This window comes from Molothrus aeneus, chromosome 4, assembly GCF_037042795.1.
Source record: "Molothrus aeneus isolate 106 chromosome 4, BPBGC_Maene_1.0, whole genome shotgun sequence".
Taxonomy (NCBI): domain Eukaryota; kingdom Metazoa; phylum Chordata; class Aves; order Passeriformes; family Icteridae; genus Molothrus; species Molothrus aeneus.
Window position 1 is genome coordinate 33873402 of NC_089649.1, and position 15068 is coordinate 33888469.

At 35.5% G+C, this 15068-nt stretch overlaps 1 protein-coding gene across 2 annotated transcripts in view; it reads right to left on the reverse strand.

The window, feature by feature from the left end:
* Positions 1-15068, reverse strand: part of MARCHF1 (membrane associated ring-CH-type finger 1) — a 224302-nt gene that overhangs the window by 42756 nt on the left and 166478 nt on the right. For both annotated transcript variants that reach the window (XM_066548244.1, XM_066548243.1), the window contains one exon: positions 4735-4785. In XM_066548244.1, the coding sequence (XP_066404341.1) occupies positions 4735-4785 (51 nt within the window). The remainder of the gene's footprint in view (positions 1-4734; positions 4786-15068) is intronic.

Below are 15068 nucleotides of genomic sequence, written 5' to 3' on the forward strand. Positions count from 1 at the left end.
CTCCTTCTAGTCTTTGGTTTTCTGCCTCTTTTTTTGTGTTCAAAATGAATTCTGTTCTGATGAAGAAAATCTTTTCACTAACTTGTTTACTTTGCACTGTTGTTTTCAACAAATGAGATCTAAGTGCTAGGTTAGTCTTCAGCTTTCATGAAAATGATTCTGTTTATGAGCAAGAAGAATGATTTGATGACTAATGTAACATTTATACTCATATTTTAATGCCAGTTTTGTATACATCATATTATGTACTGTAAAAGCACTTATGAAGGCTGACATTTTATGCTTTACAAGAGCGAGGACTTTTTTTTTCTTGATTTGTTTTCTTTTCTGAAAGCCCTAAGTTTTCCCTCAGTTACTCACTACAATAATCTAGAACCTACACTTGGAAGGGATGGAGCTTCGTGGTTCCTTGAAAAAAAGCAGCCACCAATCTGGAAGAGAATTTTCACTTGTGATTAGCATGAAATTGGCCAAGAACAGTAAGAACTATGGATCAACTTGGAGCGTTGTAGCTGCCTGTAGCAAAACATAAGGGGTCACGCAACTGGTCTTTAGGATTCAGTCATGAAACAGATTATCTTGGAATGCTGCAATCCTAGTTCTGGCAAACAAAGTCCATGGTAAGAACTTCTTTAAAAAGAACATTGAAATTCCTTTATGTTTTTTTCACCATGAAACTTACCAGGAGATACTATGTGCTCTCTGTTGGTGTCACCGCCTTAGACATGGTGATGTTTGGACATTACAAACACTTACTGTGTGTAATAGTGAGTTCTGCTTCAAGCTGGGCAAACCATCCAAATTGCAACATAGGTCTGTTCATACAATCACCTCATACACAGAGAGGATGAAATAGCTGATAATATCAAAACCCATTTAAAAGATTATTCAATTTTAATGGAAGAGATTAAATGGTAATTTATAACTATTATAAATATTGTATTACTTACTACATTATACTATTACTATTATTATTAGAAATATTATAAATAGTACAGAATTTGATGCCCAGTCTGTGAAATTTCTTTCAAAGTCACAAACTGAGTGATTCAAATCAACAATCAATACATTAGAAACAATAAATTTTTCATCTAGATTGGCATCCTGGTGCCTTTTGGTTTCCATTTGTATCTTATTGGGAGGAACCCCACCTGACAAAAGAAATCAGAAATTGCTAACATAGAGTAAAAACAATTATTTCCTTCTTTCTTTCCCCTATTGCTATTCATATACTAAATTAGACGTGAATATTATCACACAGAATATTCCAAAACAAGCACCTTACTTCCTGATGTAACTCAACACAGTTTTATTAGATGGAAGCTTCAGAGACTTGTAAATAAAAAGTGTTCTAACACCTGCTCCAGGCTTTTGAGAAGTAATTGAGGCAAATCAAAATTCAGGCAATTTGCTCCAAGCCTGATTTTCTCTGCACTGAAAAATAAGCCCAAGGTTCCCATCAGAGAATTTTAGATCTTGCTGCTGAGATAGTATCCTTCTCTAATGAGCTCTTGAATCATAATTAACATACAGAAAGATAATTACAGTGTTTTAGAAACATTTCCTCCAGAAAGCATTTTAACATAACCAAGCTGCCTCAGAAATACGTATAGAGCATAAAGTCTACAGACTGTAACTCAGACACAAAATTTGTTCCACAGGTTCCCCACAACAGAAAACAATGAATCCACCAGATCCTTCCCTGACTACCCTTCCTCTTAAATTATACATCTATTTAGGAAGACATAAGAATTTTAATCAAAGAAGTTACATTGCACAGAAAACTAAGCAATGGCAAATAGGTAATGATCAAGGTCAAGTTTTTAATTTACTTAGATTTTAAACACATGCAGATAGGATAATAGCAACTCTGAAATCCAGAACATTGCACAATACTATCTCCTACAAAGAATAATTAAGTTCCTTCTGCTGCCAGCAACAGAAGAAATAGGTGGGAAAAAAAGCCTAATGCTTAAAAATATAGTAATAATTTAAAATCTTGACAGCTGGTTCATAACTCACATTTCCAAGTGTTTCCTATTTTTCTTTATGTGTATAGGTTTCTTTATGTAGATAGGTTTTGAAAGCCATAACTACTAAGTAGGGCAACACTTTGTCAATACAAGATAATGTGAAATACTGATGAGTCCAAAATATGAGTTAATAATCTAGTTATTAAATTACTAATCATATCTAATTAAGTGCTAGCAGGGCAGAACACAAAAAGATTATTTATTTATTGATTGCACAGGAAAAATCTAGGTTATTACCAGAAGTGCAGCAAAAATTAGGCACTGATACATTTTCCTAATTGTCTCTGATTGGGAAACTATCAGATACAGTTGCTTTTGGAGTTTCAAGGCAGTTTTCTTGACATAAATAAATAAAAAGCTGAGGTGAATGAACAAATTCTTAGGTTGCTGTTCACTGAAGAGAGCCACAGCTGTCAGTCAAATATTTCAAGTTCTGTTCTTCCATTTGCCTTAAATAGTCTGTCACTGAAATCCTTGACAGAAAATTACATGCAATAAGAAAAGTCCTTTCAAAATGCTAAACTTCTACACTCTCAACAGACTGCAAAAGTGATTGATAAAATTTAGGTGTTGATTTCCACATACACACACATCCACCTGTCTTGGGAATGTTTGATTGTAAAATCTCTTGACTGAATAGATATATACTAACCAGTATCTGTAAAATACCAAATCAAAACCATTTCTTCTCATTATAACTAGATAAGACATCTTCAGTGTTCAACAATTCAGTTTAATCTGTAATACCACAAAATTCAGACTTAAAATTCATGTACCTAGCATGCAAAATTGCCCAAGCATACACTGCAAACCTCAGGTGTCCTCTCCAAATAAACAATTTAAGAGCATTATGAAATATGAATCTGCATTTACAGAATCTATGCTGTATTTCATTTCACAAAGAGGTTAGTACAAAATCCAGTGGTATCTGTTCTGGGGCAGGAGCTCTACATCCAGCTAAGGGTGGAATACACAAATTAAAATGTAATTCCATTTGATCCTTTTTAACTTACATATACAGGCAAACGAGAACAGTCAAAGACAGTGTCTTGATGACACTAATTTATAGCTTTACATAAAGACTATCTAATTTTTCTGCCCATTGAAATTTTTGTTGTGTGCAAGATCTGACATTGCACAGAACTCAGATCTTGCCTTTGGCATGCAGTTTATCTGGCTTAGAAGCTTTCAATCTTGTTCTGAGGTATAGTATTTTTTACTATCACTTTCTGCCATGCAATATTAACCTGCAAAGTCAGATGTTTGCTTTTCTATGTATACACACATATATAAAAACCTGTTTTAGAAAAAAGCATTCTAAGTGATACAACAAACAAAACTGGAATTCCAATCAAATGTCTTTCAGCATTTGAATAACTTCACTGGCAGGCAGCTTCAGAAAAAAAATTGATTCAAAACAATGCATGATGCTATACATCAGAAAAAGATAAAGTGCATGACTGAAAAATTGGGATATTAGCTTGCAACTAAAACCAGTGCAAATATCCCTCTCTAATAAGCAACTATACTGATTTCTGCAGAAATCACTTCAAAACAAATGTTAGTAACCAGCACGTTTCTCATGTCAGTGAAAGTATTTATGCTTTGTCACAGTGCAACCCAGGCAGCTGTCTTCAAAAAAAGCAGAGAAAGTAATATCAATTCATAATAGATTTACAGTAACTATTGCTAGATACATGCATTTAAAAATAGTAATTAAAATAATTAATACAATTCCTGGTGATCAAGTTTGTAAGCATATAGCTATATGATTTCTAAGGATAGGCAGTAAGCCTGGAAGAGTTTCAGCCATATCCTACAGCAGTCTGGATATATTCTACATCTTTTTCCCTTCTAAACATAAACAGAGAAGAACCTAACATGGAACTAGTATTTTAACTTAAAATCGCATTTGGGGTTTATTGTCTTTTTTTGTTTTATGCTCTGAGAAGAAAAAAATTTTACAGTGGGTACCCCAAAGACAAAAATATTTTGTGAAGAGGTTTAAGGATACAGTGCTTGCCCTAAATGCAAAATATTTAAAACCAAACATAATACATGGCAGATGTTTAGGCCTGGATTAAAAAAAAAAAAAAAAAAGTGTTTTATCTTTTGCCTCCTGTACATCCCGGCTTTTTGGCATAAATTTCAGCCACATCTGAACCAAAAAATACAGAAAAAGGGGGCTAAAACCAAAGAACTTCGGTAAAAATCACATTTTGCCTTTTCTAAAGTTTCCCATCTCTTTCCTAAAAAGCAGAAATTATGTAGATGCAAAGCCCTGGCTTCAGTGAACCATATATCTCTGTGAAAGGAATTCAGAATTCAGCCTGAAATGAATACAGATTTATACCTTTGCATATTACACCTGTCATTATTTGGGTAGGGCAGGAGGAGAAAAAGAAAATAGTAATTTTATCTTAAGCTGAAGTGCTAAGGTAACATTAAACACCTGGGGAAAAGAGGTGAAAAAAGTGCATGAATTTATTTTCTTAGTATTGTTATTACATATTTTACAGTAATGACTAATAGTATGATGGAGTTTACAGGGTAACCATAATGTTCAGCAGCAAAACTTAAAATCTGATTTTTATGAATAAATAAAATACTACATAATGAATATAATGGATTAAAGTACTGTTTTATATTTAATTACCTCGTTTTCTTTAAATTCCAGAAAAAGAAAATAGATTTCACATACCTTTGAAATATTACTTGATCGACTTGCGGAACGCCCTGGGGATTTGTCATTCTGGAAAACAAAATTAAAAGATGAAAAAAAGTTATGTAATTTGGATTTTACCTAATCTTTTCTGTGATTGTGAATGCACAGAGGTTCTCTTCCTCTCTTTTTCTTCAGTTTGGCTACTGACTGCACAATGGAAGACAGTTCAAGAAATAAACCATCACAACAGTTTTACAAATTACATGAATAGAAGTTTTTAAAAAGTTCTGTAAGAAATTATTGCTAGCATTTAATTATTGTTGGTTTATTTTGCAGTTTTTCAGAAAAAACATTTTGAGTCAAAGCTTAAGGAAACATCAGAGCTTCTCATGAAAACTGGTACTTCTGTATGAAAACAAATGTTCAATGACAAAAATTTCCCACTTACACTGAACATATGCCTGCTTGAAAAAAAAGTAGAATTTATTCTTTAGGCAAATTAGCAGTACTAGATGACTTCCTGGACAGATATGTTCTGAGAAAAACAAATTGTGACCATGCAAAGATACAGTTCAGTTTAACATCTACTCCTCCATCCCCTTTCACTCCTGCAAACAACACACACACACAAACAACACCACAGGCTCAAGTGCATGAATAAAGTGGATGGCAAAGAGCTACATTTCTACAGCACATGGTTGTTGTGGGGGTTTTTTTAGCAACTCAAAGGAGGGAGTGGAGAAGGGGTTAAAAAATTTCTTCAGTATTTACACTTCCCTGGCAATTGATTCAGCTTCACACTGAAAAGGTAAGATATTTCAGAAACATGGCTCATCCCCTTAGTAAATCCATGTATCTTAAGAGAATCATGAAAATATTTTCTCAGCACTTGAGGGTGTAGGTTCAAACACTCAAGTGAAACATTCACATCATTCATCAAGCCTGATTTTTACCCAGAAGGAGCTGAACTAGGTATCATGTGCGTAAGTCTGTCAGATAATCTGCTTGGAGGATCAGGGTGACAAAACCCAAAGCAGAGCTTTTGCTTCTGCAGCTTTATTTGCAATTCATGCATCATGCAAACACATACATGCACACAAGAGGCTTTCAACTTGACTATGACCCATCTCTCCTCAACATGTGTTCAATTAAACTACAGAAAAATACAAAAGGTGCCAGCTACCAAAGACTAAATTTCCTCCTCAATTAATGCGTGTCTAGTCTAGAAATTAGTACTTCCCCAATACTTTGTGGCACAGAACAGTTTTGTATAGGCAAAAATGACCAAAAAGAAACATCAGGCAACTCATCAGCAAACATCTAGAACAAAAAACTCCACTTTTATTTGTCATTTTTGTAGTAAAAAAATCACTTTGCTCTCAATCCCAGTAAGCACATCCATATGAAAAAATAGTTTTAAAACTATGTGCTTCATATACCTATGTATCTTTCTTCCTCCAGACTTTAGATGGCTTATGTTTTTATTCCATCCCTCAGCACCATCACATTTTTTTGGACTGCAAACATAAATATCCTGAATTATTTCTCTTTCTACTTTATCTTCACTACCACTAAGTAGCACAAATGACATTTGTCATCAAAAGCTATGCTGAGTTCCCTGACCACACAGCACTCTACATTTTATTCTATCATAGAAACTAAATCTCAGGACTTAACAACCTTCAGGTTTGTTTGTTACTCTTTTTATTTTATTTTAAGAACAATTTAGAAAAAATAAATTCTTCAAGTTATGCATTCATTTCTTACATTTTGTCCTTGAGGCTGGGCTCACTTTGACCAAGGATGCAGAGTAGATGATCCTTCCTGACCTGAAGTATCCTGTGATTCAAATATTACTTCTGTGGTATATTATCCACTGTAGCTTTGGTAATAAATTCATAATTGCTTATCCTTTCTCAATGACCTTAAATATATACAGTTCTGAATGTCTGCATTTATGTCCATAGAAAATACACTTTGGATATTCTGGTTACATCATTTAGAGTAGCTCTGCTTTGACCTCAAAAAAATAGAAGTTATGGACCCATGAAATTAGTTCCCATTTTGTGGTTAGAAATTATGAACAGGGATCACAGCTGAGAAACTCTCTACTAAAAGCATGCAGCCATTATTGTCCATCCCTTGGACTAAAAAATACATTGTATTTTCTGACAGCACAGAGAACCCTGGAACTCTAACTTCTTTTCTTTCAACAATCCATCATTCAAGATTGATTTTCAAAATCTGTTTCTTGACTACAACTCTCCAGGCTTTTTACATGATTCATCCTTCTCTCTGGCACATTATCTCCTTCACTTGGGATACAACAAGATTCTGACTCTCCAACTGAAAATTCACAGCATCCACAGTCGGCAAAGTACTGCTCATATACTGAATTTTGGAACAAAAAAGAAATAAATTTAATCATCACTGCTAGGTTCAGGCATTTCAAGGTGATTTATCATGAAAACCACAATATAAATAGAACAAAAAGTGTTGCACTAAATTACAGCACATAAATCAAATACAGAATTCCTCATTGAAGTTCCTATTCAACTTGCACGACTATTCATACAACAAAAGAACAGAATAGGAAAGTTATGGCAAAATCACTTTTGAAATGTGTCATTAAAGAGTGTCTGTGTGCTTCTGTTTTAATGATTTATGTTTACAAAGAACTCACATTTTTAAGAATAATTGATTTCTGTTATAACTTGGTGAAGAGGAAATGCAGAATGCTTTCCCTACAAGCTTGTTAAACAGTAAGATTTTTTTTTTTTTTTGCAGGGATTCAATACTAATTTACATTTTAAGAGTTAACAACGAAACATAGAATATGCTGAGTTGGAAGGGACCCACAAGGATCATCAAGCCCAAGTCCTGGACCTGCACAGGACATCCCAAGAGTCACACCATGAACGTGACAGCATTGTCTAAATGCTTCTTGAACTCTGTCAGGCTGGTGCTGTGACCACTTCCCTGGGGAGCTGTTGCAGTGTCTGATCACCCTCTGGGTGAGGAATCTTTTCCTGATATTGAACCCAAATGTCTCCTGACACAGCATCAGACCATTCCCTCGGGTCCTGTCACCAGTCACCACAGAGGAGAGATCAATGCCTGCCCCTCCTCTTCTTCTCACAAGGAAGCTGTAACTGCAGTGAGGTCTCCCCTCAGTCTCCTCCAGGCTGAACAGATCAAGTGACCTCAGCCACTCCTCATATGGCTTCTCCTCAAGGCCCTTCACCATCCTTGAGGCTCTCCTTTGGACACTCTCTAATGCCTTACTATCTTTTTTATATTGGAGTCCCCAAAACTGCACACAGGACTCTAGGTGAGGCCACAGCACTGCACAGCAGAGGCAAGACATAACCAAAGGTTTTAACCAAAGACATATATATATTCAAATATTTATACATATTTTTGTGCATCAAGGAAATCAGATTCAATTTCCTTAATCTTTGAATCAGATTATTTCAAAGAAAATAGCATTCACCTTTTAGAATTACACATCTCAGCAGGAATTATTTAATGTCTGTAAAGAGAATTTTTCATTTCTGGGACTGAGTTTTCTAAATTCACACACACACACAGTCCTGGCCCTTGAGCAAAGTGAAAACAAGATATTCAGAGATATCTCTCAATAAAATTCTTAAACTGTGTTTTCATCCAGTCAACAAAATAGCAAAACAGCTCCTCCTAAGACTCCTCCTGGACAGGCACCAGCTTTTTGGGTTGTCTTATATATGAATACCACACTGAAATGCCTCTCCTTATTACTAGATGTCCTGTACCACCAATAGCTCATCTCTTCTATCCAAGGCTACAGCCTGCAAACACTTATCAGGTATCTTTTCTAAAATGTTTTGGCATAAAAATAAGGTCCTTGAACTATTCTACTTGGATATCAAGAAAAATCAGTTTGTGTTTGTAAATTTCCTAAGAATTAGGTTTTACCAAGATCACTTCTAAGGAAATAATTGAAAATGTAATTCAGCCTTCAATGTAAATTCTGGCAGGAAGACAAAGGGGAACTAATACCACAAAAGTTCAGATTATGACATGTTCAGGAAAGTGCTTTGGGAGGAATTTTCCATATACCTGTCCCACCATATAAAAACAAAAAAAATCTGTATGCAAATAGTAATTAAAATAATTAAAAATAAGTGCAAAATCTGTTTTTTTACAATAGTAAACTACCTCCCAAAACTTCATTTCAGCCCAAAACTGGGTTTTTGAAGTGACATTATTTTCAGGGACCATCTTAAATCTAAACCCATTAAACTTTCTAATACTTAGATACGGCTTCTTTTTCTTTTTTTTTATTTGCAAATGTGACTTGCGCTGCTTACAAACACATTTTTGTTTTTAAAGTAAGAGAATAAAACCCTGACTGGGCAGAGGAAGAGGTTAGTAATAACAAATTTCTAAAATACTGCTGTGAACAGTTCAGGCTCTCATTATAAAGAGGAAAGTAGGAAATTAGCTAGCTGCTTTCTGGCTCACATATAAATATTCATAGGCATGGTTAACGATTTTAAGTCTTGCTGGGCAGCACAGCACATTTTAAACTAATCCATTTGTCTGCTTTCTCTCCTTAGCTGCCCCTTGTTTTGCTCTGCCTATGAGGATCACTGGGGCTGACCCAAGCACCTTGTCAATGAATTGCACTTCATCTCCCTGAAGTGAGCACAAAAGCATCAAGAATTAAGCAGAATATCTCAGTTCACAAGAGAATCTCAAGCAACTGCTTTTCTCACACAAATAAAACCAACCCACCTCCCAGAAAACTCCTTTTACAAAATATTTTGTCTTAGTTTTATTTTTGTGGACTCTAATCTTTGCATGCCAGCGGTGCCAAGTGCTGCTTCGCATTATCTGTACACAGCCCTTAGCCTTGGAGTTCCACGCATGACTGCAATGACAGATATCCATCATGCCACAACTTGTTACAAAAATAAATGCCTCCTAAATGTAAGTACAACACAGGCCAAACAGTTTTGCTTGCCTGAAGTGCCTTTCCACATGGTAGCCCCTCACTGGATCTGCACAGGAGCCTCTTCTCAGCACCTTTTCACTTCTAGAATTCTGAATAGAAATTGCTTTCCCTTTATGACCTGAGCTATCACATATGTAGATGATCTTAAGTAGGAACATCAGTTGCTGAAAGAGCAGAAGCTGACATTATTAAAACTAATGTACAGACTGGATACAATTATTTCAGTATCTCAACATGAAAATGAAAAGAAAAAATCACAAACCAGGCAACATTTGCTTTAACTGTTAAACAAAAACACAATGCCCATAATTATCTAAGACATAAACACACTGTAATTACTGGGCATCATGCATAATTTTACTGGAACCCAGAATTTTTTCAATATGACAGAACTGCTAGATTCAAAGTGCCAAGCGACAGGAAAAAAAGCTCACTGTGAATATTAAAGACTGTGCCACAGAGGCAACCTTTAATTAAAATAACAAAGTACAGACAACAGTAACTATTAATTAAAATATCAACAAAATACACAGAATATTACCATTTGTATTATTCATATATACTGCATCACATATATATAAATAAAACATCTAAAAAGAAATAACTATCTCTTGATCTATTTGTATAAATTAATGTGTAAATGCAGTTACTGTCTACTAGTTCTCTGCTACTGCAAACAGCCAGAGCCAGGATAACACTGTCTCCTATGGGGTGGCTATTGCTACATTACTAAAAAACTACTTCAGTTTCTCCTGTTGGGGGTCTATGTTTTTAAACCAAATACAAGCATAATACTGTTCCTTTAAAATTATTTATGCCAAGAAGGTAATGGCAATGTTACTACTGACAGAGCATATACCCTGATTCTTGGTCAGCATGGACTTGGACAGCCTTTCTCCATAGGAAGGAGAGGGAGGGAAATCAGCTGCTGGTGATAACATCCTAACAATTTCAGAGTAACTGGCAATTCCTATCCAGGTTTGATGTGGGGAATTTATGTTCTGAAAGGAAGTCAAAGCAGATTTTAGCTCTTAAATAATACTGAGAAAAAAGCCTATCATCAGCTGACAGTTACCTTTTATTTTTAATGCAATTATTCTCTGTGCTGCTACATATTTTAGCTATTTTTTCATATTTTCAAATATTCAACAGTCAGACATATAATTCCTCTTATAAATTAATCCTATCACTAAATCGCCAAGTATAAAATTATTGGTAGTCAAATCTATATTTGAAAATGTAAGAAAATCTATCTCCCTTCTTTGTAAACAAATTACTAGCTTATTCTAAGACATTTTAACTTCACTGAGAAGTTCAACATTAATGTCAAATCACCTACAAAGTCACTAGGGGAAAGGCAGAAGGAGAAAATGAATCTAAACAGACTGAAGGTCTCTGTTGCAAAGCACAACTGTGCAAAACCAGCTAATTATCACAAAAAGGGTTCTGAGGATGCTGAAGCATTTCAAAATTCCACTCTGACTGTCATCTGTGGAAAGAGACTACGTATTCCAGTGTGACATAAAAAAATTAGTTTAATTACCTTAGAAGTTGTATATTGGCCACATTTATATATGGGTAGGAGAGTACATAGCAATGATCAAGGAACCCATCTCTTCATGGCCTACTAGGTAACTTTACTTCAGAATAATGTACAGGTGCTTTACCTCTCTTAGGCCCTGTGCAACTAAGAAAACCCTGCTGCCAGATTTGCAGCACATAAGACCATAAAATGTTTACACTGGTACTTCCACTGTAATAAGGTTTGGAGTGAAACCTTTTAGGAAGTTATCCTCTTTTTCAGCATTTTATCCTCTAAACAAAAATCTACAATGCCACCAACTGCATGGCACAGACATATTGCTGTGTTACTTATGGCTGCTTCTTACTCTGGTATCTCTAGTGTGCTAGATTCCTATCTCCATATCAGTCTCAGTGTGTCAGGGTTTTTTTCAGGGAAAGCTGCTAATGAGCATGATAAATACATCAGAATCTGATCCACCATCTTTTTGAGTTGAAAATGCTAATCACACTTTAATGAGGCTCAGGGCACTTTCCATCACAGGCCAAGTTGAGTCAATACCTGACCTGTTAAGGCTTTCACAGTGATGCTTTTACCTGCAATTACACACAGATCTTCCATGTTTCAGCATTCAGTTACTTTCTCTATGTTGCACAGATATCCAAGGTCAAAGCTGTTTTCAAATGGGAACAAATGCACCATTACAAAAAAAAAGGAAAAACTCAGCATTGAATCAGCCTTGAAACAAAGCACGGGCATGCACAGAATGCAGTCAGAAAACACTATGCTAAACACTCAGCTGATGACAGTGAAATCCCTTTCTCAGATCACAAAAACGGCCAGATTTTAATTTGTTCTGCCACATGTAGCAAAAATGAAAAGTTCCTAGAAATCCTCGCCAAAATTAGAAATTAAATAACCATGAAGCTGGGAATTTGTTCAACACAAATCAGTTAACAGACAATGTGTGTCATGTAGCTGCCCTTGACTGATCATGAGGTAAGAATCTAGTCAGAGGCTTTTATTGGAAAATCATTTTTGGCAAGTCCTACTACAAATGAGAATGAGGTTAGTGCTCATTTTGGCTAGGAAAATTTTCTTCACACTAGCTGGTATGGGACTGTGGTTTGGACTGTGCTGGAAACAGTGTTGATAATTCAAATAGGTTTTGGTGTTCACAGAAACAAGTGCCAACAAGAAGTACCAGTATTTGCACTATTCAATACAGTGCAGCCCAATCTGACTAATGTCTCCACTTAGCTCTACCAGGTGGTGAAACCCTGTGTTGCTAAGGACAGACTTGGGCAATAAGCAGGCAATAGATGGGCACAGTGGATCTTTCTGCTTCCTTGGCCCAGGGCAAGACATCAGACTGAACCCACTGACAGAGAAGTTTGTGGCACTCCTTACTCCAAAACAAACCCGTCTCATACCACCCAGCTTAAATGACACAATCTATCAGAGACTATGGACAACAATATCCTAACCACTTTCTAGGTTAACATACTCTAAAGCCCCCCTAGTTCCACACGATTGTTTTCATTCTCTAAATAGATATTCACTCACTGAATCCATCACTGACTGACAATACTTTAACCTTAAGAAAAATCACAAGTATATAACCCAAGGTTGTTCTCTATGATAAGGCATTCTAAAATACTTAGTATGTAAAAAGACACATCTAAAATAGTATCTGCTCTTGTTGACTCAGGAACCGTGTGGTGAACATCATGCATTAAGCACAGCACTGCATGAAACATCTAGTAAAATTAGCTGCCTGTGCTCTTGAGATTATACCCTAGCTGCCTGTTTTATCCAAAGCTGACCACATAGCTAAAAATTAAAATCTGCAAAGACAGATACTGGACAAGTGAAGCTTACCCTTTTTTTTTATTAACATGTCACAGAGAAAAAGCAACGAAGACTAAAAAAAAAAAAAAATCAATAAACTGCTAGTCAGCGCTCTAATGATGTACCCTGGCATTACCAAGATGTATGGAATACTATTCACAAAGGGTACTATATAAAAAATGCAGAGGGATAATATTAATTACAACTGAAGAAAATATGAAAATAAATAAATTTAGGGAAAAAAAGAAAAAGGCAAATATAAGGGAAAAGAAAGAGAAGGAATGAAAAAATAAACATGGAAAAATGTTTCCCCTGTTTTGTCAAAATATGGAACCCTATAAAGAGTTTTCTCCACTTCTCTTATAAATGTTTTATCTATGCATATAGGCATTTTAAAAAGCTTGCTCTTAAACACAAAAGAGAAACCTACAGGGAGGGTGAGCAATTGCATGAATTCATCACTGTGAAGTTTTTCACCAGAGAACTGTGCACTTACTGACACTCAATACAAGGCTCCAACTTCTCTGACACATAGTGCTTGTAGATTTACTTGTCACATTTAGAAACACAGCTTGGCCTCCAAACTTCTTATGAATGTTTTTCTTTCCCCCTGCTATTTGCCAAGTTACTTCTCTGCAGAAAAAACACAGCACTTTTAATTATTATTGTGTCAATGTCTAACTACATCCTGTTTAATTTCTACCATCTCACTATGTTAATCAGAGCACTTTAGCTAAAACAGGTAAGCCATAGAATTTGAGATAGATTTCTACATGTCAAAACCACCTTCTACTACTTGTTTGCTCATTTTTAAATTACCTGGCAACAACCTGCATGATTGCACAAACACTTGATTTACATTTATATAATACTGGAAACATGCTATGGGGGTTTCATGGTTGGGTGTGGTTAATAAAGATATCTTACCTTGAAAAACTGAAAATGTTTTATATTTCTTTTTCTTGACATTTCTCAGCTATAGAAAATGAAGAGAAACACCATGCCCTCTTTTTTTTTCTCCTGCTAAAACACAAATGCAATTAACAGCCTGCAGGCTTTAATTTGTCAATCCGTTTTTCTTATGTAAGACTAGCAGTCCAGCTTAAGTTTTATTACTTCTGGACAGGTGTGAAGGGTCACTGCATGTCAACCAAGATATGTCACTGTACATATCTTGGTTTCAGACAAGAAATAAATCAACTCCCTAATTTCCTTAATTATCACTTATTTTCACACCATATTACTCTTTTTAAATGGATTTGACATATAGAAGAAAGTGAAATAGAATCCTCCTCACTTTGACATCAAGCTATCATTTTGTCTCTCTCTAGGATGAACAGAAATGCAACACAATAAATTCCACTGTAGCACTCTTAAATCAAATGGGTGTATTATTTACACATTACTAACATTTACAGATGATGTATTTAGGCATTTCCATCCTTAATCAATAAAGATCTGTCTTTTCATATTCTGTCTTTTCAGTGTACTTCAGTACATTGTAATCCCCAATCTGCTCAGTGGATTTAGTAGGAAGTGGTTGGATTTACTGTGGGAATTTTGCAGGAAAAACAACAGCATTCTCAGGAGGTTCAGAACAACTTTTTCTTGCAAACTTTAGACCACTCTGATGGAATAAGACACTTTCCATCTGGTTGTTTTGAGCCAATCAACTGTTCCTCTGGTCTCCTTCAATACACTAGGCACTGTATTTATTTTCCTAACCGCCCAGTACAAGATGCAACTTTGCTCCTCCATAAGATCAGCAAATCTGAAGAGAAGGCTATTCATTGCCATGCTGAACTGATAATATTTGTTCCATTATCAGTGTGAATGCTCCCAAAAATCTAGTCTCTGCAGTTCTCTAGTGTAAGAACACTCCTGGTGGTCATTATAAGTTTCAGCCAAGAGTTTTTAAGTTCTTTACAAGAAAGTAGATGCGGTGCATGGACCATGTAATTTGATTTTATTTCAGAGGAAGGTATGCATTCCAATTTATCT